Raw genomic sequence first — 27,282 nt, forward strand, 5'->3', positions numbered from 1 at the left:
CAAGTTTTTATTTTTACCCTGTAGAATTGTTTCTTTTTGCAGGGGTGCGGGGGGGGTGTGTGTGTGTGTGTGTGTGTGTGTGTGTGTGTGTCCTTTTTTAAGCAGGTGTGGAGGGGTTGCTAATGTTTGTGGTTTGGACACTCTTTTCCTCAGCTTACATTTAGCTTCACCTGTGGTAACCCATGTATGGTTCTTTAAGCAGTTTCTGGTGTCTGGAGCTCTTCTCGATTTTTCCACAAGCTGTCAAGAAACTCCTACCAAGTCCCCCACCTCCTACTCACTTCCCCATTCATAATCATGAGTTAAATCTGGGCTCAAGGACATTTAGGTTGGCTCAGCACAGATTTTGTACTTGCATTTTGGGGGACAGCCACTATGCTAAAAGATTCATAAAACTAATATTCTTTGTCTTCAGAATGAATCTGGTTTCTGTTGAGAGTTTCTATTGAGAGCTGTAGTGAGTAACAGATGTACACCCAAGAGGTAGCACAACTTTTGTATTCGAGTGACAGAAAACAGCTATTTATGAGAATTTAATGAATGTATTCTGTGGCTCCAGCATGGAGACTCAGTAAGCCATTTATTTACCATATTATATTTTATTTGTTCTCCATAGGGTGTCTTGACTTTCACTTGCCTCCTTTTTTTACTTAAATAAGAGTTTTCAATTAAATAGAGTTGTATTAACACTAATCCGAATCTACCTTATGCTGATACCATTGTGTTTTTTTGTTGTTCGGCCACTAAAGTATTGGTGGAACGAGCAGCGTCTAGGGACATTACACCTAACTTGATAATGATGGTTTTACTAAGCCCTTATCCTGGCAGGCCTCTGGGCATTATACAGATAATTAAAATTTGATCATAAAAAATTTTAAACACAGTGCACCTTAGCAATAAGATTTTTCTACTTTTAAAAGTGATTTTAAAAATACATTTCCTTGGCCTAGTGAATTTGCTTTCTTTTTTTCCCAAGGATTACAGAAAGTGCATAGCAAATTCAGCCTTCAGAATACCCAGGAGCTGAAGACTCAAGTAGGCTACAGCTGTCTTCACCCACAGTATTCTAAAAGAACTAATGAGATGAGAAGTCTGCAGCTGGTGGCAAGCACAATAAACCATGAGCCAAGGGCTTCTCTTCATCAGAGCCTCCCCATTCCCCATGGGATCCCAAAGGAGACAGAATACTAACAAAGCCAGCAGGCTGTCTCATTCCACACTATTGCTCATTTGCAGCTATAATTGGTAGCTGAGGTTGCATTCTGTATGCTGAAACTGTCATACATGAAGGAATATATTTGTTCTTTGTGATACGGATATAAATCGGCCAGTTTTCAAATGGAAAGACCAAACTAGATACCCAGCAATAAAATTGTAGCAAAGACGATTCTGTTCCAAAAAATTAAATGTTTGTTATAAAGGTACAAAACTGAGGTGGTTAAAACTACACCTGCTTCCCGCTTTTTAATACCTTGCTACTTAATTCAACTGATTAAACATTTACGTATTCAAACCAACATAAAAAAACACAAAAATTCCTAGGTTTTGACAAGATGCATTATCCTCATCTGTCAGGGTTAAGGTGCTATTGTTAATAATTGGGTTCTGTTACGTTTTCAGTATAATACCTTTAATGTTTGCTGCTTTTTAGTCAAGAAAAAAAAAGCCAGGAAGATTTACCTTGGGAGCTCTGTGTATGTGTGTATAGTATTTTATATGCACACACTCCTGCCTTACAGGCAGATCTACTTTGATACCTCTGCTGCTGCTGCTTCTTGGTGTTTTTGAAATGTGTTTTGCTTATCTGGCAGTTGTGGACGCTCTTCTGCCACCTGCTCTGTGGTGTACTAGAGTGAGCCAAGGACGGAGGCTAAGAAGGATTGAGTTGAAGCCCTAGGGCAAGAGAGATTTTCAACTCACCACTTCTTTGTCGGGACTTTGGCTTCCTCATCTGCAGAAAGAGGCAGCTCGGATGGTCTTCAAGGTTGGGTTTTCCTGTATAATTCTGTGAGCTCTTAGTTCAGAAAAGTATCGCAGTGAATAACTGGCACTAATGATGGAGGCTGGCAAGTAGACTGCAACAGTGTGTTGGGTAGAGAGTGGAGAAGTTTGGAAGCATTATTCCATGTTCTTCAGTTAATTAATTTATCAAATAGGCATGGAGAAGCCCTGAGTTGTCACCCTGGGATGGAGCTGGGTTGGGAAGGGCCTGAAGGAGTGTCGTCAATGAAGCCTGCCTGATCCATCTGTTCGTTTTCACCCTCACTGGTGCCATAATCGTGCAGTAGTTCTGTAGGCTCCATTTCATCAGTTCTAAGGTTCCCCTGCCCTCTTTTCCTCACATTTTAATACATTCAAAATTAGGGTTTGTCTTCCAGTTGTGGCATGCTTTATTGGCTGAGTGTGTTCTTTCTTAATGGCACATAAAATGGTGGAGCATCCTCTGACAGCCTCTCAGATTTGGGAAATTGATATTTACTGTTCAGCACAGGCCAGTCTCCATAATATCTCAGATTTTGCATTAAAAAGAACATTTTGAATGGCATACCCACAGTGAGGTCACACCTGAGACGGTTTAAAAAAAAAAAAGTATTTTCCCTTTAAACAGGATGAAATATAGAACACTCGCCAGGCCTCTGGGCATTGTAGAGATAATTACAATTTAATCATAAAAATTTTTTTTTTAAGGATTTTATTTATTTATTTGACAGAGAGATTGACAGCGAGAGAGGGAACACAAGCAGGGGGAGTGGGAGAGGGAGAAGCAGGCTTTCCGCCGAGCAGGGAGCCCGATGTGGGGCTCGATCCCAGGACCCTGGGACCATGACCTGAGCCGAAGGCAGACGCCTAACGACTGAGCCGCCCAGGCACCCCTAATCTTAAAAATTTTTAACATATACTTTAGCAGTTAAGGTTTTTCTACCTTTAAACATACTGTTAAAACTCCTTTTAAGAATACGTTTCCTTGGCTTATGTCGGTTGATTTCGATTCTGAGTACAGTTCTCTCCATTCCTGTTGGCAGTTAACCTGTGCTCTCTGGGGTTTCCATTATCTTTTCTTTGTTTGCCTGTCTTTTTTTCTCCCAGCCCGACTGTGACTTTCTAGGAGCTAGCTAGCACCAAGTAGGTGTGTTGGTTCTCCTTACACCCTCAGAGCCCTTGGACTACCTCATAGCATCTTGTGTGCTGCTTTCTATGTGTGGTGGCTATGGAATAAGTAGACCTTGATGGAGGGAGATGGTGTCAAAAGTGATTATTTGATAGAATGCTAAATATTTTCAATTTTGGGGAAAAGTGAGCTTGTCTCTAGGTTTCAGTTCCAAGCCTCCGAGCTAGAGAAAATGTTTGATGGCGCTACGTGATTATTTACGTTAGCAGGAGGGCTGATTTTGCACTGTGAACCCAGGTCTTGAGACCACCTGCCCACTTGGTTCTTTGCTCAGCAGTGAAGTTGTTAATTTTGAAGTTGTAGCTCTAAATCGGAATTTAAAAATTTGTGTTAGTTGACAGTAATTGAACTTTCTGCTGATGTGCCCAGACACATGAGTAACTCCAGTTCTCCAACTCCTTGCAGGCGGCTCGTCCAGGTTTGTCGTTCCCGGATAATGCTGACTGACGTAATGCCTGTGGCTACACCACACTGTGTATTTTAAAGCACTAAGACCCAGTGTAGCCAGCTAAGTGTGCTTGTTTAATAATTATGGTGTGCTGTTGGGGGCCTTTCTGAAGTTTTGTTTTCTAATTGAACCTCACATTTTTCCTTCTTCACACAATTTACCTATAACTTTGTCAGTAATTATTGACATGTCATGTGCATTCCCTAAGTAAGTGTTGAATCCTGAGTGGCTGCTTCTCACCATGTTTTCTTTGATTTATGAAAGTTTGTCTTCTACTTTAGAGTATGTTCAGTGCTTGCTGTTTTCTCTAGAACAATGATTTTTCATACTTGACTTGTCTGGGCGTTTCCCCCAAAGTCTCTGGTCCTTCCATGAATGCCATGAGGGACCCTTGGCTCAGAAATTCTACTCGAGAAGGCAAGGGCTTCCCTTTGTAGGATTTTCAACTCTCCAACTGACCTCTGCTCACTGGTACCATTAAAATTCATTTGTTTTTCTAAATCTGGACTTCAGCTCTTCAAAGGGAGTTTTTTCCTATTGCTGGATTGTGTGTAGATACGTGTGCAATGACAAAAGAACTTTGGTAAAGCAGACAGGTTTAAAAAGATTTACTTCTTTCATTTTCTCCATTCTGTACAGAAGAGGATGTTAGGGAAATAGAATTGACACACACTATAGAACTTTGCTTAAAACCTAAGTCTTAGGGCCATTCCCCTGTGACAAGATATAACTGAGGTAGTCCCATCACGGAGTCGTAAACCCTTCCCTCGCCTTCTGTGACAACGAGGAGCTGCCATGAGTGCAGTCCCTCTATGAGCAGGCCAAGGGATTTGCACTTGATGGGTCTCTGGACAAGGGTTTGGAGAGGCTGGCCTAGTCATTGAGGCATCCGGCACAGACCCAGCCATGGAAGAGATGGGGGTGTTGCAGGATCGGTAGTTCAGTCTGTGTTCCCAGCCAGAGTAGTCGCTCTCGGTCATCACCTCTGGGTGTTGTCAAGACTAGGATGAGTACCTTTTATTTCTCGAATATGACTATATCAAAATGTTGAAACCGTTAAAAAAAATGTGGGAATATTTGTTCTTGGAGGTCGCTGTTCGGTAACCAGTGGCTTGCTCATCGAGACTTTCATGACTAAATATTATGTAGTTGTCTTGCCTTAACGTTAAAGTGTGTAAAGCAAAGAGAACCAAACCAAAAACTTAATGTAATGAACCATTTTGCTCCTTTTACACAAAAGCACAGTAAGTCTAATCAGTTTCTGTCCTGTGTTTTAGTAGCTGCAAAGAGCTGTTCTGGCAAGGTTAAATAATTTTCTCTGAGTTTCTTCTCTGCCTCTGACTTTGTTTTGCTTTGCAGGACTACAAAGCTGATGAAGACCCAGCGTTATTCCAGTCAGTCAAGACCAAGAGAGGCCCTTTGGGACCCAACTGGAAGGTACTGGATGCTGACCTTTCTGACAGGCAGAGTCTTGGCAACAAACCACTTGACAGGTCCCTAGTCTGGAAGAGCTGGTGATGTTTAAGTGAAAAATAGAAATGGCACAAAAATAGTTTTATTTGTGATAAGGACTTAGAGCCAGTTGCATTGGCCAGCAGGTGTGTGCTGTATTAACAAACAGAACACAGCCAGACTGTCACTTTCAGCATAACGCTCTTCCGATCACTCTTAAAAGAGACAAGTGATGTAGTCTTTGGGGATTGTAATGTTCTCTTCTGAGACTTGAAGCAGTACAAAAGTCCATGTTAAATGAAGGTTTATAGTTTAATTTAGTCTTAGTAAAAACTGAACAAGTTGCATTCACCTGAGCTCATGTTCCTGGCCTTTTTATAGTTACGTTCTGGAAACCAGGACACCAGAGAACAATTTTGATGGCAAGTAGTCGTTTTCTAATAAAGAACACATCCTTACTTTATTCATGGGAGTAGGAAAAGCACTGTCAAGGTAATCATTTAAATTGCTATAGAAATATAATGCATTTTAAAGATAGCCACTAAACTAAACGACAGACCCTTAAAGAAGGCTTAATGTGGTGATGGCAAGTTATTACAGTTAATTTGACAGGAGCAGGGAACATTAAAACCTAAACATGCCCAAAGCAGATTTCCACCAGCGTGTTTTACTTGGTAACCAATCTCTTCATGGTGAATCCAGTCACCGATCATTGATAAAAGTTAATCTGCGTGCTAGTTGTTGCTTGCAGATAGAGGATTACTATAACAGCACCACAAATAACCCATTGAGTGGTTCTCCATGGGTGTTGGACTGTTTTGCAGACTGTCTTGCACATCAGCTAAAATGAAGAATGAGTCTGACTTTGTTCTATAAGAAATGATTCATAATTATCTTAATTTTGCATTTGTTCTCTGGGTAGAGTTCAGTTCAAGATTCTCCCAATTGAATGGTCATGGCCAGAGACTTTTAACTTTAATTCCCAGGAAGTGATATATGTCACTTATAAATTAAGGAACAAATTCAGTATGTGTGATCTAAATTTCATTGAATGGATTTAAAGAATTTCCCCACCCTTTTGTAGATTTCTCACTGTGGACTTTAGAACTCACACTGAGTCAGAGGAGAAGTCTTTTTCCCTTTGAGATTTAACCTGGCCTTCCAAAAAAAGAGTCTCGTGTTGGAGCAGTAGATGGGTGGCCACCTCAAAGGCAGCCCTATCTTCTAGAAGGCCGTCTTGCTCCATTAAGTCCTAACGCTAGCTAACGATGCTTTTACAGGGAATAGAGCGCAAAGTTGAGACTAATTTCCAACCTTTTAGGAACTTGGAATTTGATTTTTATTCCTTTTTTATTTATGATTTACCCTTTTAACTAAAATTGCTTTGTCTTTTATCATCAATCAGTGATTAATTAAAATTCTAGAATAGGTTAGTTTTTAGAAATAATGTGAAATTTACATTTTTTTCAGGTTATATTATAGCATTCTTCCCCCATTGTGTTTGTGTGTGTGCGTGCGCGCATGTGAGACAGTTGCTTATTATTTCTCTGAGAGGATGCTGGCTGATAGTGATCCCTTTCCACCCCTTTATCTCTTGGTTATTAACTTCAGCCAAATGATGGTGGATGTAGCTACTCTTCCAAATGGAGTTACTGCTTAACTGAATTTCATTGAATTACCATGATCTCAGAAATAACCAGTAGTGTGTCGTCGTCCGCTCCCCCTGCCCCCCTGCAGTTTCTCTTTCTGAGGTTTCGTTTATCAGTGGTCAACTGCATTCTGGAATTAGTTGTTCCTTCTGAGGTCAGAAGGTCAGTGGTAGCCTGACGCTGCATCACAGTGCCTGTGTTGTTCACCTCACTTCATCTCACCATGTAGGCATGTTATCATCTCACATTGTCACAAGACGGGTGAGCTCAGTATAAGAAGATACTTTGAGACAGAGAAAGACCACATTCGTGTAACTTTTATTATAGTATTTTGTTGTAATTGTTGTTTCGTGATTAGTTGTTGATGTCTCACTGTGCCTAATTTATAAATCAAACATGATCATAGGTATGTACATGTAGGAAAAAACATAGTATATATAGGGTTCAGTACTGCCCGTGGTTTCAGGCCTCCACTGGGGGACTTGCAACATATCCCCCATGGATAAAGGGGACCTGCTGTAATTACACCATCTGCTTACTCCCCTGAAGGAAAATAAAAGAGTAGAAAGGATGACAAATAACTGCTAATTCAGCATATAGAAAACTGTGGACTGACTTGATCTTCTCAGCGTCTCTTGTAAGGAGGCCCCGTTTGTCAGTAACTATACTCCTCATGGCACTGAGGGCAGCACTGGATGATAGTTGCAGATTTCTATACTTCTGAAGTAGGAGAAGAGGCAAGGAATACACGGTAATTAGGGCAGAAAGGACGAAGAAATCCTGTTCTGGACCCACTTACCCCAGAGTGTATGTCGGAATGTTCCTGTGGCAGAGCCGCTTGGTAGCTCCACAGCCCTCCAGAGGCCTTCCATGTGCCATCCCACCCTCACCCTTCAGTCTTCCTTCCCATTGCATGCCCTCAGGAGAAACTCCCCTTACAAGAACAGACTCAAAAGTGTATTCAGCCCTAAGTGCAAACTCTGTGATCTCTTTGAGACTTTTCCTTACTTATCCCACACTGGTGTCTTCTTCTGAACTATTGCAGTATTTACTGCTTGTCTGCGCAGACTGGAGAGTGGAAAAGAAACTTCTCCTTTGGTGCCAGGCACTATGCAAGGTTGTGTTTAATCTTCACGACCTTTGTGTGGGGTAAGTGCAACTGCTTCATTATATAGATGGGAAACTTGGTCAGAGAAACACAGATAATAGTTGTAGGAGAAACAGCAGGACGCCTCCCGTTTCTACAGCACTTGATTCCGTGCTCAGCACAGAGATGTGTAATGCGCGGAGACATGGCAGTTTCTGACTCAGAAGCCTGTGACTCCCCAGTCACTAGTGCATCTTTTATGCCCTGTTGCATCAAGGCACTTGTGGCTCTCTGTATTCATGGTATTTGCCAGAATTTGTTAATTCCTGTTAGTATCAGTTGTACGTTTCCAATGGTCAGAGAGTCTGTGGGTGAAATCCATTCCCTTATCCCATGTGTCACAAGTTGTGACTTCAGTAACTTAATCCTAGCTCTGGGCCTGGGTTTCCACATCTCTAAAATGTGAGGGACGTTGTAACTGCCTCAGAAGGTTGTTGCCAGGACTGAATGAAGTAATGAATGTCACATTCCCAGCTCAGGAAGCTTGGGTCTTTGGGAATGAAAAGCCTCTTCATGTCTTGGGGTTGATTACATCTATGCATAAGCTACCCTATTTATGACACAGATATTCCTTGTCTCTATCTAGTATCCAGGGCTTCCCTCGTTTTAGTATCTGGGTTTGTCAGACTCATCTTGACTCACCCCTCCTTACCCCTTGTGGTTATGTATGTTTAATGAGTGCTTGGCCTAGGTCAGCCATGAAGCAGAGGCCACATAAAGGCTAGGGAGTCTTTGCTAGCAGGGGATCATGGGGATGCCAGGGAATAGATTTTCATATTTTCCAATTAGGTTAGAGTACAGGCTTTTTTTTTTTTGCCTGTGGTATGATACATACCTTTTGTTTTTTGAAAACTACAGACCCAGAGATGCGGGCCTTAGTTATATATTCATTTTCCCTCTGAAAAGATAATTTTTAAAATCTGAGCACATGAATTCTATTTTGTTATGTAGGGTTCAACATTTAAGTGATTCTGTGCATATGAATAGAGTGATTTATAACCTGATAAAGATTTTTGCTTCAAGGTAGATTTGTGCATTTCTTATGGATTTAAATGTTTATTTCTTTGTGGCACTGCATGCACATGCGTGTGTGTGTACATGCTTTGGTTTCTTTCGGTTTTGGGGGCTTTGTTGTGTATTATGACATTGGTATGGCTGCCTATTCTAATGGTGTATCAAAAACAACGTACATGTGGATTCCTTTAGCTTTCCAGTTTACCTCCTCTGAACTGAAAAGTTGTCATTTTAACAAATTGAAACACCATCTTTGAAGATTATGGTGTCATTTTTATCCTATGGCAAGGCCTCATTTCTTTCTTCATTTAATCCAGACGCCTCATGAAGACTTAAGCTTCTGTGTCTACGTATATGAGGTAGTTAATAATTAGGCCTGTGAAGGTCTTTGTAGGAGGCTTTGCCAGAGTGTCTGGCCCTTAGAGTGCTTGACATGTCTCGAAGATCCATCTAGTGTCTGAACATTGCGGTACAGGGGATCAGGTCAAATAAAGATACTGATCTAGAAATTGGGATTTTTATGTTATCTTTATATGTGTATTATGTGCTCTTTCTAACCATAAAGGCATGTCCGGTTAATGTTCTAATTCCACTCTGGAGCAAAAGCTCTGGCAGTTGGAGCTTTCATAACATTATGTCATGCTGTTTACCTGCTCAGTCCTGCTTTAGACTCATTTTTGAATTACCAGAGAGGCTGTTCTGGATCCTTGAAGCTAGTGGAGGGTAGCCATCTTTGTGGGGTATAGGGACGCTAATTTTTGTTCCCTGCCCTGCTACCAGGACTCCTTTCTCCTCCTGCCTCACATCTGTGGAAAGAAGGTGGAAGCCTTGCTTGTCAGTGGCCTGAAGTAAAGATACTTCAAGGTCCTGTTGGCCAGGGATGGGAAGAATGGAAGTGAGGGTGTGGGAGAAGTTACAGCTCAGTTGTGGAAATCTCTTTGAGATAGAGGTTGACAAGAAAACAGCCCAAGAGTCCTCAAGAGGCTGCTGAACACTTGATAGCCCCCCAAGGAGAGAGACTGAGGGTGCTCTCCTGTCTTCATCTAGATATCGCTGTGAGTCCCAGGAAGGATGTGAAGATGTTTAAAACGTGTTCCCTCCCTATAATCTCACTTTCAAAAACCTATAGTGGGTGGCATAAAGAGGCTTAATAATTAGTTTCTGGTTAGACCACATTGTGGATTATCTATAATAAAGCAGACCTTAAAACATGGTTGTTTTGTTTGTTTGTTGAGCATTTGGTTTGAAAACTAGGTTTTTAATACATCGTAAAAAATAAGTAACACTTGGTATGTATGAATTACCCAACACCTACAGAGGACACCAAAAAAGCTATTCCATGTCTTCAAGAAGCTGACCACCCCAGGAGTGATACATGATTAGTTCTAACCTTATCTTGGATACTGAATGCCTCTGTTCTCAGGCAGCACCGAAGGATTCAGGCTTGGACAGGTGGAGTGCCTTACTTGAGTTCGAGAGGTGATTTGACAGGATGGGCCCCTTGCAGAGTTCTTACTGACTCTGTCGGGGACGATGTTTTCTTCATGAGTATTATCTGAAGGGTGAACCTGTGGTGTCACTTTTACATAGTGTCACTCCTAACGGAATTGGACACGAGCACGAAGCACATGTCATAGTTCTGATTAGTAAAATGGGTGTGAGCTACAAAAACACTAAGTTTGGAGACATGGAAAATGTGACTGACTGTCCTGCCACAGGAAGGAAGCTTTCGTGTCTTATTTTCATGGAACTAGTTTAACCCGTGATTACTCTTTTGAACTTTGATTTCACATTTGCTTACTCCATATAACATTTCCCATTTGCCCAGTCAGATGGAATCTTCCACCTCTGAGCCCTACTGAAGTCCTTAGTCGGTGACCTTTCTCATGGTACTTCGTGTGTCTCATGTCAGGGTAGTGGTTTATGTGCTCACACTGTCTTCCTTCCCCATCTCCTTTGTCCCCTGGTACACACTGAGTTTTCAGCCATAGGCTCTGTGTCTGACCTACTTAAATGGGGCACTGCCTAGCACAGAGGTTTGCTCCTAGGAGAGGCTTAGTAAGTATTTGCTGGATTCAAGTTAACTGCCTTAAACCAAATAAAACACAACCAAAGTTGGACTTGCTGTGTACTTACAAAGAATATAATGCCCACTGTAGGTCTGTCCAAATGGCTACCAAAATCTAAACAAAATTGAGGGAATGGTATGGCTGAGTGAGGAATTGGGTTTTGCTTGAAATTTCAGTACGCATACTTCACATATATTCTCTAATCTTCTGTTGATATTTACTGATGGATGCACTGGCAACAGCCCCAGCAGTGCATTTATTTTTAACTTTCTTAGTGAAATCTGGGTTGGAAACTTACATTATGAAATCAACAGCTGAAATTGAGCATTCAGATTGCCTTAAATTGAAAAATTAAAATATGGAGGCAGTGTGAGCCTACCAGAAACTGCTGTGTCCTTCCAAAGTATTAATTCTGATTAACTGGAGCACATGCCAATTTCATCTTCATCCCAACGCATTTTAAGCCGGAAAAGTGTGTGTGGAGTTGCCGTGTAGCATGGAACTGTGAGAGGACCACATTTTCAGAACATGAGTTTCCAGAATGCCTTTGGGTTTGTTTTGCTTTTTTCTAATTGTCTTTTACATTTGTTTATATTTGTTTGTCACAGATACAAGAAACTAGTTCTTGTGGATAACGTGGCCTGATTGCTCACCATTCCAGTCAGACACGCTGCGTTTTGTTTGGTTCTGTTGCGTGGCTGCAGTATACATTACTCTCCCTCAGGCCCAGTCCGCATACCTCAGAGTAACCTAATACGCATCGTTAAATTAAAAACACAATTTGATTTTGGGGGTTTCATTTATGGTTAGAAACATGAAATGTAAGGAATTCAGTGAATACACAAACTAAATAAAATTTTGGAAACGTTTTTGCAACTAGCTTGTGCTTGCTGTTTTACAGATGAAATTTAAATTCTGTAGAGATGAGTCATAATTTGGGGTTCTTCAATTAGCTCAGGGTTTTCATTTAAAACTTCTGACCGTCCTTGTCTTTTGGTGACCAACAGTCTATACCTTTTATTTTTAATTGTTCTTTTAAATTTTTATGCTTTAATCTACATACGACTCATATTTATCAGCAAAATAATTGTATTTACTTCTAGGTTTAGGAAAGAGTGAATCCTGTTTTGCTTTAGGTTAGGAAATGTTAAGTTTGGGTTGCGTTGGAATTATGTGTGAATGATCTGAATTTGGATTTTGGCTTTATTTGCCTTGGGGTTATTTTTTTACCTGGTGGAAGAGGAAAGAGTTGGAAAACATTTGTATTGTTTAAGGCTAGAGAGGAAGTTCTGCTCGGCCCCAGTGAGCCTCCTGAGAGCCGGGCAGACAAGCTGGAGCTCCTTTGAGTTCTGTGGATCCTAGAACATTCATCTGAATGTGGAGTCCCAAATATTTGCCCCGTTGAGACTGTTCACATTTTAAAAGTTACACATTTTTTCACAAGAATATTTCTAATAACTCTGAGGAGTATATCATATTTTACTCTGCATGTGTACCTCCTTTTTACTTTAGAAGTTTAAGATTAGGAAAAATGTAGTATGGACCGGACTAAAGTTAGATATTTAAATCTTAATTTAGCTTTTAGCTTGATTTTGTGTAGCTTTTATTTATTAAACATCAAAACGAAAAGAAGCAGGAAAACATTTAGATTGTTTATAGTCAAAGAAGAATGAAGATTTGAAATAGTACCCAGATAATTTAGGGCAAAGTAATTCTTTGTCCTAAAATACTCAGCTTAGGGCAAAAACTTCTGTAGTGTATTTTTGAAGCATATTGGTTTTTTTCCTGATTACAAAATGATATATATTTATTAGGTTTTGAAAATAATTGTACACAGAAGAAAGTAAAAATCATAGTCTCACCATATAATTATTGCTATTTGTTATATTTCCTGAGTTATGTAGTTTTGTTAATAAGTGTTTATACCGTGCACAGATACCTGTTTCTGTTCATATTAGGCCTTTTTTTTTTGAACATTATTAAGCATTCTTTGAAAAGATGGTTTTTAATGGCTGTATGCGTAGTAGCCCATTGTTTGGAAGGTTTATGAAGTACTTCACCGTTAAGTCCAGGTTTTTGCAATTATAAATAAATCCGTAGTGTTGTTGTTTCCTTACCTGATGAACTGGGATACATCTCTGAAAGTGGAATTACCAGGTTAAAGGGTATGTGGTATACATAGGAAACGAACAGCTTTAAGGCTCTGTAATGATGTGTGGTCAGATTCTACCCCAAGAAGATGGTGCCAAAAGTATTCTTTCAGCTTTTACTTAACCACATCTAGGAAATCTCTCTATTTTTGGTTTCACCATTAAGTATGGATACTTTTTTTTTTTTTTAAGTTTAAGTTATCTCTACACCCAATGTGGGGCTCAAACTCAGGGCCCCAAGATCAACAGTCACTTGCTCTTCCGACTGAGCCAACCAGGTACCCCTAAGTGTGGAGACTTTTTAAGCCATTTTTAAATTTAACCATTAGTCTTAAGGCCATACATAGCTCGAAATAAGAGGCGAATTGCGTGAGTCATTTTAAGAACTGAATGAGACCTTAAATATCACATATATATTAACTGAAGAAAAAAATACATAACTTCTTTGTTCTCAGCTTTTTGCTCTGGTTATTTGAGATTATGTTTCTGTAAGTCACCTCTGTGCTTTATGCTGTAAGGTGTTGATACTATAGAGAATTAGGCCAAGAAATAAAGGAAGCAGGCTCTTTGTTTACTTGTTTGTTTTTTAATTGGTACATATTTCCTGAATTTTTCTTCTCTTTAATAGTTACTTACAAGTTTTATGGAAAACAAAAAGCCAGTGAGACTGGAATACACATTTTAAATCTGGGGAAGATAGTTCAGAGAACAGGTTCATTTTGTCCCATCACTTAAACTAAATTTTATAGATCAGTGTTAGTTTGTAAATTACCAGTATTACCTTAATTGATTTGAACAGACTGCCAGAGTCACTAGAAAGAATGAGAAATAGACTTAGGTAATTGTTGGAAGTCATGTGTGTATGCTCTGCTCTTGGAGCCCAAGTGTGGTATGGGCATATTTGTATTAAATTTAGCTTACTCTTTAATTAGAACCATGCTTCATCCCGCTGTTTTTATAAAATGGTAGGAGAATTCTGAGGAGTTGGTGTTCTGCTGGAAACACCCAAGGTTTTCGTTTAGCACGAGGTGTGCAATGATTCGGAGTTTCAGAACGAAGGGATCAGCAGCCTGTAATTAATAGGACCTTGGAATGTTCCATCTGGAAGGTATCTTAGGGCTAATCGTGGTGCATGAGAGGTTCTCAGCTGTAGAGAAAATTTAGCCCAAGTGCATGGGGGGGGCGGGATATTGCACTAAGCCCATTATAGAATAAAGTGCAAAATTAAAGGAAATGGCAAGACAAGACAGGCTATCAGATGTCAAGGACATGTGCTTACCGCCTGTAGTACTGGGCCACCGCCAACCCCGGACAAACTGAGTTCACTCATCCTTGCTTTTGGTATCACGTCAGTGGAGGATGAAAAGTTGAGCCTTGCCTTTTACTGACAGAGAAGTAAGGCCCAGAGAGGTTAAGGGTCCTGCCTGCCTTACATAGAAAGTTACTTTGCATAATGGGAACTGCAACCCATGTCCCCTTATTCCTAGTCTAACACTACCATTTAACAGGTGTTTAAGTACTATATTCTTCATATACCAAAATTGTGTTTCATATGAAGGTTTTCAGTGACACTCATTGGATTAGAGAGTACCTCAACACTGGCTCGTGGCTTATTGAAAAAAATGATATGTGAAAGGCCAGGCTTGTGATAATTTCCATGAGGCTGGGCATTCAGAAGCTAGTTGTGTCCTGTGGAAGGCTGGCTGGCTGGCTACTTTCACACACAGGAGCCCAGCTGAAGTGCATGGGGCCTGCTGGGGGGGGGGGCGGTTTGCAAATATGTCTCAGGCCAGGGCCACAGCAACAGCAACAGAAAGGTGTCCCTTCTGGTAGAGTTCATTAGCACCAAGGATAGTGGTTTTATCGTTATTTATGCACATGTAATTACTCTACTGGCCACTTTTGTGTCCTCTGCAACACCTAGGACAGATAGGGTTGTAAATGACACCCTCTTAATACTTGCTGAATTAAGTTTGTTCATAAAGTGTATGGGATTGTATACACATCCATGCTGACTTTTAACATTAGTACTCTTTTATGGGAGGGAAAATGGAGCTCAGCTAACCAAGTTCTTCTGTTGACATAGAACTCACATGTACAAGGACAGTTTGCTGTATATATCATGTTTTCATTTAAATGCAAATGGTGCTACCTCACTGATTTAACCCATGTACCAGCTCATTAATAGGATGAAATGTGGGGCGCCTGGGTGGCTCAGTCGGTTAAGCATCTGCCTTCGGCTCAGGTCATGAACCTGGGGTCCTGGGATCGAGCCCCACATCGGGCTCCCTGCTCAGCGGGAAGCCTGCTTCTCCCTCTCCCACTCCCCCTGCTTGTGTTCCCTCTCTCACTGTGTCTCTCTCTCTCAAACAAATAAAATCTTTAAAAAAAAAAAAAAAAAAAGGATGAAATGTTATGACAGGAGATTTTCTGAGAAAAGTTGATCAGTCATGCAGGACTCTATAAAACGTGGAATCATATTAATAATAATACCAAGAAAGAATTTTTTCATCTATCCTGTCTTTAGAATTCCCTTGAAACTGGAACATTATTGAGGATTTGGGGGGAAATGTGGTCTGGTGCTATGATTGCATAAATGAAGAATAATTTTGAGGTTTTAGAACATGACGTAGAAGTTCATGATTTTTTACACGTATGTACATATGGCTGAATGGAACGAGTATTTGCCACAGACAGTGAACCTCCTGAAAGTGGGATGTGCGAATGGGTTGCAGCTGACAAGAAGGGACATGGCACACAGTGTGACCGGTGCTGGCATTGTAGCGTCTTGAGTGTGGGGTGAAGCTGAGAACAGTGGTGAAGAAGGGGGAAGAACCCTTGTATAGAAGGCTGCATTTCTCTTTTCACTCACCAATTCAGTGTTTATAAAAAGTGCTCCCATAGTGTTGCACATGACTTTGTACCCTTTTGAGAAATTTTATTTAAAATTGTTTTGCAAACTCAAACTGGTAATTCCTACTCTATGAAAGAATAAAGGAGAGCGAGAAGTAATATGTATTAAGCCCTTGAGTTCCCCCAGCTAAGCACGGAGCTCACACTGTTTTACTCAGACTTGGCAAAAGGGTCCTGAGACATAGCTTTCATCTTGTAAGTACACCAGCCCTGGGGCTTAGTGTTTACCGAATGGTCCTTTCCATGCAGACTGTGAGCTCCAGAGGCAGGACCGTGTCTGCTCTTGCTCACTGGCATGAGCCTGTCCCAGGCGCTCTTCTGGCTCAGCCCAGGAGGGTTTCGTTCTCCTGCACACACACCTTGGAAGACCCACATGAAGCTCTTGGCTCACCCCCTCCTTAACCCATCCCTCAAAATAAACATGCTAGTGCCTTGAACTTCCCAAAGCAGAAGCCTGACTCAGTTTCACAGAAATGGGCAGTAATACATAGATTGCAGTTCCCTGCCCAGTTTTTACAATAAAAATTTCAAAATTCACCGAAAAAACTGGGAAGAACAATGAGCACCTCCACCTAGATTCACCAGTTGTTAGCGCTTCACCGTCCCCTCTCCTCTTCTCTTTTCTCCTTCCCTCTCCCCCTCTCTCTACACAAATGCATTATATTTACAAGATTTTTGGCTGAACCTAGGTTGACATAATCTGAAGTTCCAAATTCTAATTGCTTTTTAATGTTTTCTGAAAGTACATTATAGACATTGTATTTTATTACTTCTTTAGTCTTTTAATCCAGATAGCCCCCACCTCTCTCCCTTGTTCCTTTTTTTTTTTTTTTAATAGTCCCCCCCCTTTTTTGTTTTTTTTTTTACCGTAACGACCTCAGTTAACAAACAGTGCCGTTCCCTGTGCCAGTGTTAGAAGACACAGGAGCCGACTACGCTTCCCGACGGTTCTTCGTGGAGCCTCAGCACAGCCACGGCGGGAACGCGATAATGCCGTCAGGAGCATCCTGACGCACCCGAGCTCACTGTTGGCGCGAGGTGGATCGCATTGGGTATTTAATATGAAATCTGAACGGTGTAGTTGGAGACACAACAATGCACCTATTTTTTTTTTTTTTAAGATTTTTATTTATTTATTTGTCAGAGAGCACAAGCAGGGGGAGCAACAGAGGGAGGGGGAGAATCAGGCTCCTTACTGAGCAAGGAGCCCGATGTGGGACTCGATCCCAGGACCCTGGGATCATGACCTGAGCTGAAGGCAGATGCTTAACGACTGAGCCACCCAGGCGTCCCAACAATGCACCTATTAAACTGCAGAGCCAGGAAGTAACTTCATCTGTGGAAGGAGGGTTTGCAGCAGGGGAGTACCGCTGCTTTTGCTAAAATGATTTTGAATTTCCAGATACCTGAATTAAACACATACGAGATTGTACTTTTCTTCATGTATGTCTGTGATGTCGTTACACAGCAGTCAATTTTCATCAAAACATAAATATTTAAGTCATGATTTTTCCTTTTCGATTTTCTTCATCTAGAAGGAGCTGGCAAACAACCCTGACTGTCCTCAGATGTGTGCCTATAAGCTGGTGACCATCAAATTCAAGTGGTGGGGACTGCAAAGCAAAGTAGAAAACTTCATTCAGAAGGTAAAGGGCTGTTCAAAATGCAGTGACTTAAATTTAGGTAGCTATTAATGGGTATTTTCTCTTAGCACCGCTCTTTCTCACTTATGAGGTAAAAATTATTGCTTCTGTATAATTCCTCTCTGTGTTTCTTTTTTTTCTCCCTAGAAACAGCAAAGACAAATGCCAGCAGGTTTTAAGTGGCTTTCTTTGGGGAAGAGCATAGGAGTTTTTTGTTCCAAGTCCTTTCCCGATGGTTTGCCCAGCTGTATAGAGAGCCCTTTCCATGTACAGCATGGGGGACCTGGTGTCCTGGCATCGGCTGGAGGGAGAGGCCAGGCCTTCCCTGCTGAGGGGCTCCTCTGTCCCAGCTCAGCTGGCCACTCACTCACCCCCTCCACACATCTCTCTCTTGACATACACTTTCTTACATACTTTGCACTTTCTCGTGAGATGTTTTCTTTAGAGGTCCTTACTGAGAATAGTTACACTCTGAACCTAGGGTGACAGAATCTGAGGATCCGAATTCTGATTACCTCTTTTTTATGTCTTTTTTATTAAAGTGAAAGTAACATGGACAATTTGATCTAGAAAGGGGAGAATTGGAGCTGTGTAAATAGGTACACATGTTGAAAACACATAGGGAACATGAAAAGTTTCTTCGATGTCTACTTTTCCTGTAGTATGACTATTTCTTCTATTACCATTATTAAGAAACCCCTGGTACGCCTCTGAACCCACAACTGCTTGTATCTGTTCCACCATAACTTTTCTGCTGTTAAGCTGGAACCGCTCTGACATTTTTTTTAAAAGGGTCCTAATGTGCTGGAAACTGTGATTACTCTTGGGCCTGCTTACAGCTGGCCCACGGTAGGCACTCTGTAAATGTTGGCTTCCTTCCTTCCTCTTGGATCATAGTAATAGATTAACAACTAGTTCGTCACACGTGTAATTGATGAAGTCCCTTCTGTTCGTGGAAAAAAATTTTAGAGTTGAAGATTGTCCAAAAGTATTAAAGTACTCACTGTTCAGTGCATTTTTCTCTCTTCTTGGGAAAGTTTAGTAAAATTTAAATAATGCAGCAATTAAAACCACTCATTATGTACATGGTTGTGTGTGTGTGTGTAGTGACAGTAATACGGGAGTATAAAAATTGATGGAGAGTGTGTAATAATTCTTGATTTAAATAAACATCTTATTCCAAAGAACCAGGATTCTTTAGTTTCAGTACACATTATATTCAACCTCACAGTATTCCTTTGAATTGCAGAGAAGAATGACTGTGGATAGTCTATAGTAGAAGAAATCGAGTTGACCTTTGGTCACTGAGATTTAGAAAAAGGTAAAAATAGATCAGGTCTAGCAGGAGTTGATGTTGGATCAGAATGTGCGCGCCATGGTTTTTTCCGTTCCTGATAAATTGTGCTACCTTTGCGAGGAAAGATTGTTTCACATTTCACAGGGAGATTTTTCTTTTTCTTTTGTTTTATAAAATGATAATGGGATGGAACTAAGATTGCCACTAATCGACAAAGTGGCCTTTTCAAACCAGGTATATGGAGATTGCGTGGGTTAATTGGGACGTAGAAAGTTAATATGTTATTAATCTTAGATTTTTGCTGTCTTACACTACTATTCTTCTTTGTTTTAAAAGCAAGAAAAAAGGATATTTACAAACTTTCATCGCCAGCTTTTTTGTTGGATTGACAAGTGGATTGATCTGACAATGGAAGACATTAGGAGAATGGAGGATGAAACTCAGAAAGAACTAGAAACAGTAAGACTTCCCTGTTTGTGCAAATTCTCTCATTGCCACTCTCTAAAACTGTGTGCGCGCTGAGTAAGTGTAGATTTAGGATTAAGAAGAGTGTCATTACAAGCCGTTTTTTAATATTTACCCTCATCAAAATCTGGTTTCTTAGACACTAACATCCCTCGCATGTTCTGATTTCTCTTTTCTTGAGCATCTTCCATGAAAGCAGAATAGAGCTTTATTGATCTAGAGTTGGTTACCTCTAAGATGCCCAGTGGTTTCGTATTCTTTGTCATGCATCAGTTCTCTCTGATGGTACCTGGTTCATAGTCCTTTTAGGCATACACTTGATCAGACCAAGTTGCCTTTGGCTCATTTTGTTATCACTGTAAGTTACTGATGTTAGCACAGTAAGTCCTACTTCCCTCTTCTGTAGAAAAGATAAGCCTAGCTATACTGTCACAGATGCCAGAAATGCCTCCTTCCCTCCCACAGCTAGCACTGAATCCTTAGCTCTTCATAAGCTTTAGGCAGAAATTGAGGTGATGCTTGGGCCGGAGGTCAGCATGCCATGTTTCACAGTTAAAGCTCCCGCCCACCACCAGTGAGCAGGGCAGCTGCATCCTGTGGGCACCCCCTTTCTGCCAGGGATGGATTCTTCCCACTTCCTCTCAGTATCTGGTTTTGCTTTTGCTCCGGACTACACTGCTTTTCAGTTGAAAGTAAGGCCCTCCTGGGGGCAAGTGAACCCAAGGAATGTCCGGGATAGGCTAGTGGTTTCCATGCAGTCATCCAGAGTCCCGCCAGCAGTCCCAGTTTTGGAAGCCCTGCAGGCGGGAGTGTTTGACAAACGCCTGTGTGTGAGGCAGGACCCCCACTTAATCACAGGAGAATGGCGGCAAATCATTCTTTGGCACAAAAGGAAATCTATTTGTCTGGCACACAGCATCATAAAGAATCTGTGTTTAAAATTGCTTACTTTTGGTGATTACAGCAGATCTGCTTCTAATTAGCTTTATACAAACCTTCTGAGAGGACTAGGACTTACTTTCTTTATAAGGCAATAAAATGTTTTAACCTTATCTTATACAGAAAGTAAACTTTCGGCAGTCTCCAACTTATGAATGGATTTTGTTCCAAAAGTTTTTAAGTTGATTTTTTGGAATTTGGGACATGTTTTACCATGGAGACAACATAATAAATTGGAGTTCGGTTTCTAGGCCAGACAATAGAAGCCTCTTTGACCTCCGTTTCTCATACTAATAGTATGACTCTGAGTTCTGGATCTCAGGAGTAGGGTGATAGAATGGCAAACATAGAGGGCTCTCCCTCACCCCCATAGTTTTAGGCTGGCCCCTAATATTTAAACCGGCAAGAGTAAGTCATGGGTACTTCCTTTTTTCCCCATGCCCCTCTCCCACTTTTGTCTCCCCTTTTTCAAGAGTCCAGTGCCCTTCTCTAAGAAGCACCCCTGCTCCTGCCCAGTTTTAGGCCCTTCTCCCCTGCCTTGCCTGATTCTGCTCCCTCTACGTGCTCCAGGCCCCAGAGATACCTGCCCCTGTCCCCAGCCCTGAGCTGCTAGGCTCAGCTGAACATTAGAAAAAAAGCAGCGTGCTGACACTCATTCTCACTAAGCTCACGGCATAGCCTTGCTATCTTCAAAAAGGATTTGCCAGTGCTGAGATAAAACAAAACATACTTACTTTTCTTGGTTTGAGCTCTCGAGGAGTTTTGGTTTTGATTTTGATTTTTTTTTTTAAGATTTTATTTGAGAGAGAGAGCGAGCGAGCATGAGCACGGAGGGAGAGGGAGAAGCAGACCCCCGCTGAGCAGGGAGCCCGACGTGGGGCTCAATCCCAGGACCCCGGGATCGTGACCTGAGCTGAAGGCAGACGCTTAACCGACTAAGCCACCCAGGCGCCCCTGGTTTTGATTTTTATGCTGAGAGGACTGTCCATAACATGAGGAAAAGAGGTCATGGTTGGAGGGTGAGGGATGGAGCCCTCCCTGGTTGGAGCTCTGAACCCTGCCTACCTCTGGACTTCTCGGACAGAACTTGGCTGGGACCTCTTCCCTTAGGAGAGTGCCCTTACTTCCATCCCAAGTTCTCAGTCTCAGGACAGAGAGCATTCCCAGTGTAAACACAGCGAGTGCCCCGATGAGGAGGTGGGGACACTCGCTCCTATCTTTTGCCGAGGGCCTGCAGGCTCAGCTCCTTTCTTCTCCGTGCAGGTCCGTAAGGTAGACAAGTAGTTACACGGAAGCCCCGTTTATTAGAAGATATCATCGTTGTTGTGCCTACATGGCTCAGCCTGACTAATTCCTGCATGATGTTGGTAGAAATCTTTTGTTGGTTCAGGGTTTGGGGGTACATGGCCGTTTCTTTATTAGAGATCTGAAAAACATTTTAAGGCAATTTCAGCATTCTGTGCTGATCATCGTAACTTAAAATCCCATTTAAGTTATTTTGCTCTGGGTCATTGGGGAGTGCTTTATTCCACATCACATTGCTGCTGCTTCGAGCCCTAACAGTTGATTTGTTAGTGTCTTCAGACTCTGGGCAGTAGCATGTCTGCAGGCCAAAGTGCCTACCCAGAAAGCACCTGCCTCATGACGAGGCTTAACACTTCCAAGTCTTCTCTACCACCCAGGGATTTCCCCTTTTCTTGAGGTCCTGTTTCCCTGACACCTGATGATAGAGTTTGATACATTGTAATTCTCTTCTTAATTTGCAAATATTTTAAGACTTGGATATTGCTCATACGGGATTTGGCTCTGGAGAAAAGGAACAGCATCTTGAAAGCTTAGGCATGACAGGAATGCCCCTGCCTGGAATCCTAAAGAGAAATACGGGTTTAAGGCCCAGCTGCTAAAGAAGTACTGGGGGTAAACTTTCTGCCTGTTTGTTCACAACTGGCACTTCTGGGGGTCGGGGAGAAGTGTTGAGGTTTAGAAATGTGTTTATTACATCTGTTCCTTTTTCTGTCCATTCTTTTCTGATTTTCTCATTGAGTTTTTTTTGGAATTGTCTGTGGTCTGCTGTTACGAATGCCTGTCCTTTCTGATGCATCCTTATGTCCTTTGTTGTTTCTCGTACATTGTTCCCATGCTCACTTGTTCTTCCTTTTGTCCTCCCTCTTTTAAATAAACTTCCCATAAAGAACTCCTCTCAGGGACTCTAGTCTCAGAAGCAGTAGAGGTGGCCACACCTTGTGTCTTCCTGTCTGGTCTAGGGACTAGGAAAATGTGAATCAGACCATCAGGGCGTTTTCTCACATGGTATTAGTGAACAACGGTTCACTTACCCTTGGCTGTCTTTGATAATTTCATACCATCATTCTGCCAGCTTTTGTTTCCTGGATTCAAGAATAGATATACATTTTTTGTGTTGTTGTAAGAAAAGCCTTTTGCAGGATTTTCCTTACATAACCAGCTTTACTAGAGGGACCTCAGAACTTCATTCTCAGTGTGGATGTGGTTATGAACAGGCAGCGGTCATTCACAATCTTCCTAGATCTTTTTTCTGCCTTCACTTACTAACCCAATTTAGAGTCTGTGATTTCAGCAGCTCATGATTTTATTTTACGTTTAGATGCGTAAGAAGGGTTCCGTCCGAGGCACGTCGGCTGCTGATGTCTAGATGAGTCCCCTGTAGGGTCAGAGACAATATCAAACTGTGTAAGTGAAGACCTGGGTAAAAAGAATGTTTAAAAACCAATACCTTGTTGGTAATGGGTAGTTAACTTGCTGAGCAGAGACTAAGTATTAAATGTGGTTTAATTTTTAGAATTTAAAGAGATACATATTTTAGAGATTGACATGGAACACTTAAGTTATTATTCTGTAAGAGTTTTATCTGTGGAACAGGTTGAATTTAGTAATCTCCAGTTAGTTCTTAGTGTTAGGGCCAGAGACCAACTGCCAGGCATACTCATTCATCACGTAGTGCTTCCTGGAAGCCAGCTGATTCTTCATTGACGGCCAGTTATTTGACCTATTTCTCAATAGAACCATATATGGTTAGTAAGGAAATACGTAAAAGCATTTTAAACCAGAGATCCTCCATCCCATTCCAGAAGGGCAGCCTTAGTGATTCATTGTAGTTGAAATTTTTTCTGAACATCTCAGTGTCTTCCTTCACGTTGAATCTTCAGTTACCTTTACAGTTAGCTTTAATATGTATAAATACACTTTGGCTTTCACTATAATATAAAACATTTCTATGGCTTTATTTCCCTAACACAAATTTATATGCTCAGATAAGATTTTCCTCGAGGGGAAAAAAGAGCCTCAGAATCTACCCCACATACCAGAACCAGCATGAGTACACACAAAGGGACAGTCCACTGCTGCCCGTTGTTACTGTTGAGCTACAGTATTGAGGGAAAGAACAAAACAGAACACTCTCTTCACTCCCTGTGGTTCTTTGCTGCCCCCTTACTGTGCTCCCTGCTCTTTAATTATCGAACAGGGGAGAAATGGAGTATTCAGTTGTGAACACAAGTAGTTGTATAAATAAGAATGCAGAAACTCTGCCCGGATTCCTCCAGAGCCCTGTCTTTAAATACAGTGTTCATGTAAAAAAAAAAAAAAATTATTGTTACTTTTGTTAAGTTCTTTAAGTTCTGTGACTTATTTGCACTTCCAATTTATTTTCTCCCTGATGGAACAAAATGTTATGTCATAGTGAAACCAAAATCTTCAAGAGATTAAATTTTTTAAATGTAGTAGTTGGGGTACGTTTTCTGCAAAAGTTTTGCCATGTTGAGGATTTTTTTTTTTCCCTGGAGAATGTATGTGACACGATAACATTTTTTGTGCGTCTCTGTGTTTTAATATTGCCCTGTCTTTCGCTTTTTTTTACAGTTACGTAATCAAGGTCAAGTGAGGGGAACAAGTGCCGCCAGTGATGAGTGAAGAAGAATCTGACCAGTATCTTGCAGTGTTGACGTTTCCCAGATGTGTGCTTGTGATGATGTAGTCACACGCACAGGTTCCCACCCACGTGTATATGTGTGTGTGTGTGTATCTGTAGCTGTATGTAAAACGCATGTAGAGCTACAGATCAAGATACACACACGTGTGTATATATGTACATACAGACATACTGAAAGGATTAGTACAACTTCTCCAAAGTACTGTACCTATCTTCAGGAATGCAAAAGAAAATATTTTCAATATATATACCTGGAACAGATTTTAATAATTATCAGAGTAATACCATTAATGGACAAATTGACTGCAATGTAATACTAGCTGGTATGTTTCATAAATGTCAAATTGTGGACCAATATATATAGCCTTTTATTACTTTTCTGTTCTTTTAAATCTTTCTGTTCTTTTAAATCTTATAAATTTTTATTTTAGTCCCATAAGCAACAGACTCCCACAGAAAAATTTATTCAAAATCTTTTGGTATTCCAGTGAATCTGGAATGTAAACTCTGAATGTATTTATAACGATTTATTTCTGGATGGTTATTATCTTAAATTCAAATTGGACAATGTCTATTAGTAAGGAGTATAGTTACCAGCCAGTTTTCACTTGTTTGCCCTGAGGGAAAAAATCCTTTAAAAAAAAAAATTCTGGTTTTTATTGGATTTTTGTATTTTAAATTTCAATATTTTTCTACATCAAACCTAGCAAAAATGGAGATGATGGTTTGTGATTTATAATAAACACTATACAATTTTCAGGCTCCTGTTAGGCAAACAAAGAAATTGATGAAGAAATGAATAGCATCGTAGGCTGTAGGAAAACTTTTGGAAGTAGAGCACTTCCATGGAGTCTTGTTTCTGAAATGACTGTTTTCTGAAATTAGAGCTTGGAAACTATGCAAATGATCTAGATTCCTCACAGCTGACACGGTAGAATACAGATAGTGGTGACGGTTTTGTTTTTGTTTTTGGTTTTGGTTTTTTTGTGCTTTTCATATTGAAATACACCCCGAGGGGGAGGCGCCGCCTTTGAGATAGCAGAATTTCAGAGGCAGCACAGGCCGGTCTCCTTGCCTGGGAGGCCCCGCTGAGGGGCCAGTGCTCCGCTGCCCGTGGGGAGGTGCTCTCTAGTAGGACGCCATTGGGACCTGTCACGAGTGAGCATCATGAACGTGCTGGTTGGCAGCCGCTGCCGCCTTGTCCTCCTCCTCCTTCCTTCTTTAAGAAAGGAACCATAGCTAGGTAAGATTTTTATCAGCTCTCTCTGTCCAAATCTGGTTTTTCTCCCGTCAGTCCTGGAAGCTTGACTAGAAAGATATTGTTGAAGCCTTCCGGTCACAAACTGTCGTCTTTAACCTCTCGTCCTTCCTGCAACACGCTGGCCCCTGTAGTCCTATCACGTTTGTAATCTGATTTGCTGACAGTCCTGCCCGCCCTGCTCCTCATTTTCCCATACGGCCTGTGTCCCCACTGAGGTGGTGGCAGTGAGTCAGACGAGGGTGTTGAGGATCACTGCCACACCGCGATGCCCTCTTAGCCTTGGCTCCGAACCCCACGTCAGATATGTCCTCTGTGTACTCAGGATCAAGACTGATGTTTACTCTCTGGGCACTGTTATAAGATAGGTGTTGTCAAAGCATAATCATTGTCTGCAAAGTGTGGTGCAAGGAAGATTATTGCTAATTTTGTGAAATAAAGAGTCTCGCCCTCTCCTTTCAATGGACTGAACTCTCACTGGCATCTGTAGCTTCGTTGGGAGCTTGGGCGCACATGGAAATCCATGCCCAGCGCACGGATTCTAATGTTTTCCTAACAACTGTGGAGATTTGAGGGAATGCGTGGTGAATGTAAAATATCTAGTTTACTTGGCAGTCTCTTGTGTAAATTACAGTAAAACAAAGTAAATGAAATTGAAACAAAAAATAAATTTGATCACAAAATGCCACTTGTGTGCTTGAGTGGTTGTTTCCCCAATGCCACGTCTAGGTTCAGCACACTGCGGACCACTTCTCTGCCGCTTTCTCAAGAAGTCTCTGTTGTGCGGCCCTGCCACTGTGGGAAAAATAAAGGAAAAACATGGTTTTTAAAAATTTTTCACTGCACACTCCTATTCATGAAATGTGCCTATACCATATTAACCTGTTACATTTGCTTTCTTAGATAATTTTCTGCTTTTAAAAGTAAGCAGAAAACTAAAGAAGGGTTATTTCTTGGCAGTCTCAGAGGTGTTTTTTTTAAAATTATGTTTCAAGGGGAAAAATAGGGAAAACCCATAGTATTTCTAGAAGCACTCAGTGAGGATTTTGTCATCAGCCTCTGATTGTTTGAAGATGGTGGCTTTTTGGTTTGGGACCGCGTTTCACCTCTCCTGAGACCTTGTCATTTCCACTCTTCTTGTTTTGGGACACCTCACAGCTATTTTCTCGTAGTCCCATCTTACATTCTAGAGCTGCTCAGCATTAGGAGAGGTGGCCAGCTACATGGATGGGTTCATACAGAATGTTCTATTTCCAGGTGATCTTTGTTTCCTGAGGTGATTTTCTTAGTATTTATCTCAGAGTTAGCGTTTGTGTTTGCAGGGCCAGTCTGCCATTCGGGATGCTGAGCGCTAAAGCTCAGCACTCGGGTCTCGCCAAAGGCAGCAAGATGAATAAAAGCACACGGTCCAGTGTGGGAGACACACACGCACAGACGATTACAGTTCAGTAGGATAATTGAAAGAGAGTTTAGACGTCATCCACATCGTGCAGGTGCGAAAGCAAACGTTCAGGCCGCAGGCGGCTGGGCAGGGCGGCGGGGACCCACGGAGCCTAGGGTGTTGCTCTTGGGCGGGCACTGCCAGCAGGGGGCCTGGGGTCAGGATCACCCCTTCTGGCCTCTTGCTGAGTCCTGGAGTGCCCAGCTGCAGTGTTCAGGGTCAGTGTCCCTGAGCATATGGGGCGCCCTTTCCCTTCCTGTT

At 41.5% G+C, this 27,282-nt stretch overlaps 1 protein-coding gene across 4 annotated transcripts in view; it reads left to right on the plus strand.

The window, feature by feature from the left end:
* The window catches only part of PITPNB (phosphatidylinositol transfer protein beta), a 63,193-nt gene extending 36,925 nt beyond the window's left edge, over nt 1-26,268 (plus strand). Inside the window, exons 3-8 of one of the 4 annotated variants that reach the window (XM_078060823.1) lie at nt 4,977-5,054; nt 16,893-17,063; nt 17,547-17,657; nt 19,288-19,410; nt 22,979-23,064; nt 24,253-26,268. In XM_078060823.1, the coding sequence (XP_077916949.1) occupies nt 4,977-5,054; nt 16,893-17,063; nt 17,547-17,657; nt 19,288-19,410; nt 22,979-23,026 (531 nt within the window). In that variant the 3' untranslated portion in view covers nt 23,027-23,064; nt 24,253-26,268. The remainder of the gene's footprint in view (nt 1-4,976; nt 5,055-16,892; nt 17,064-17,546; nt 17,658-19,287; nt 19,411-22,978; nt 23,065-24,252) is intronic. The other 3 variants (XM_078060825.1, XM_078060822.1, XM_078060824.1) reach the window with 3 other exon arrangements.
* Nucleotides 26,269-27,282: the final 1,014 nt, after the last annotated feature.

The sequence above is a fragment of the Halichoerus grypus genome, chromosome 13 (genome assembly GCF_964656455.1).
Source record: "Halichoerus grypus chromosome 13, mHalGry1.hap1.1, whole genome shotgun sequence".
NCBI classification, from domain to species: Eukaryota; Metazoa; Chordata; class Mammalia; order Carnivora; family Phocidae; genus Halichoerus; species Halichoerus grypus.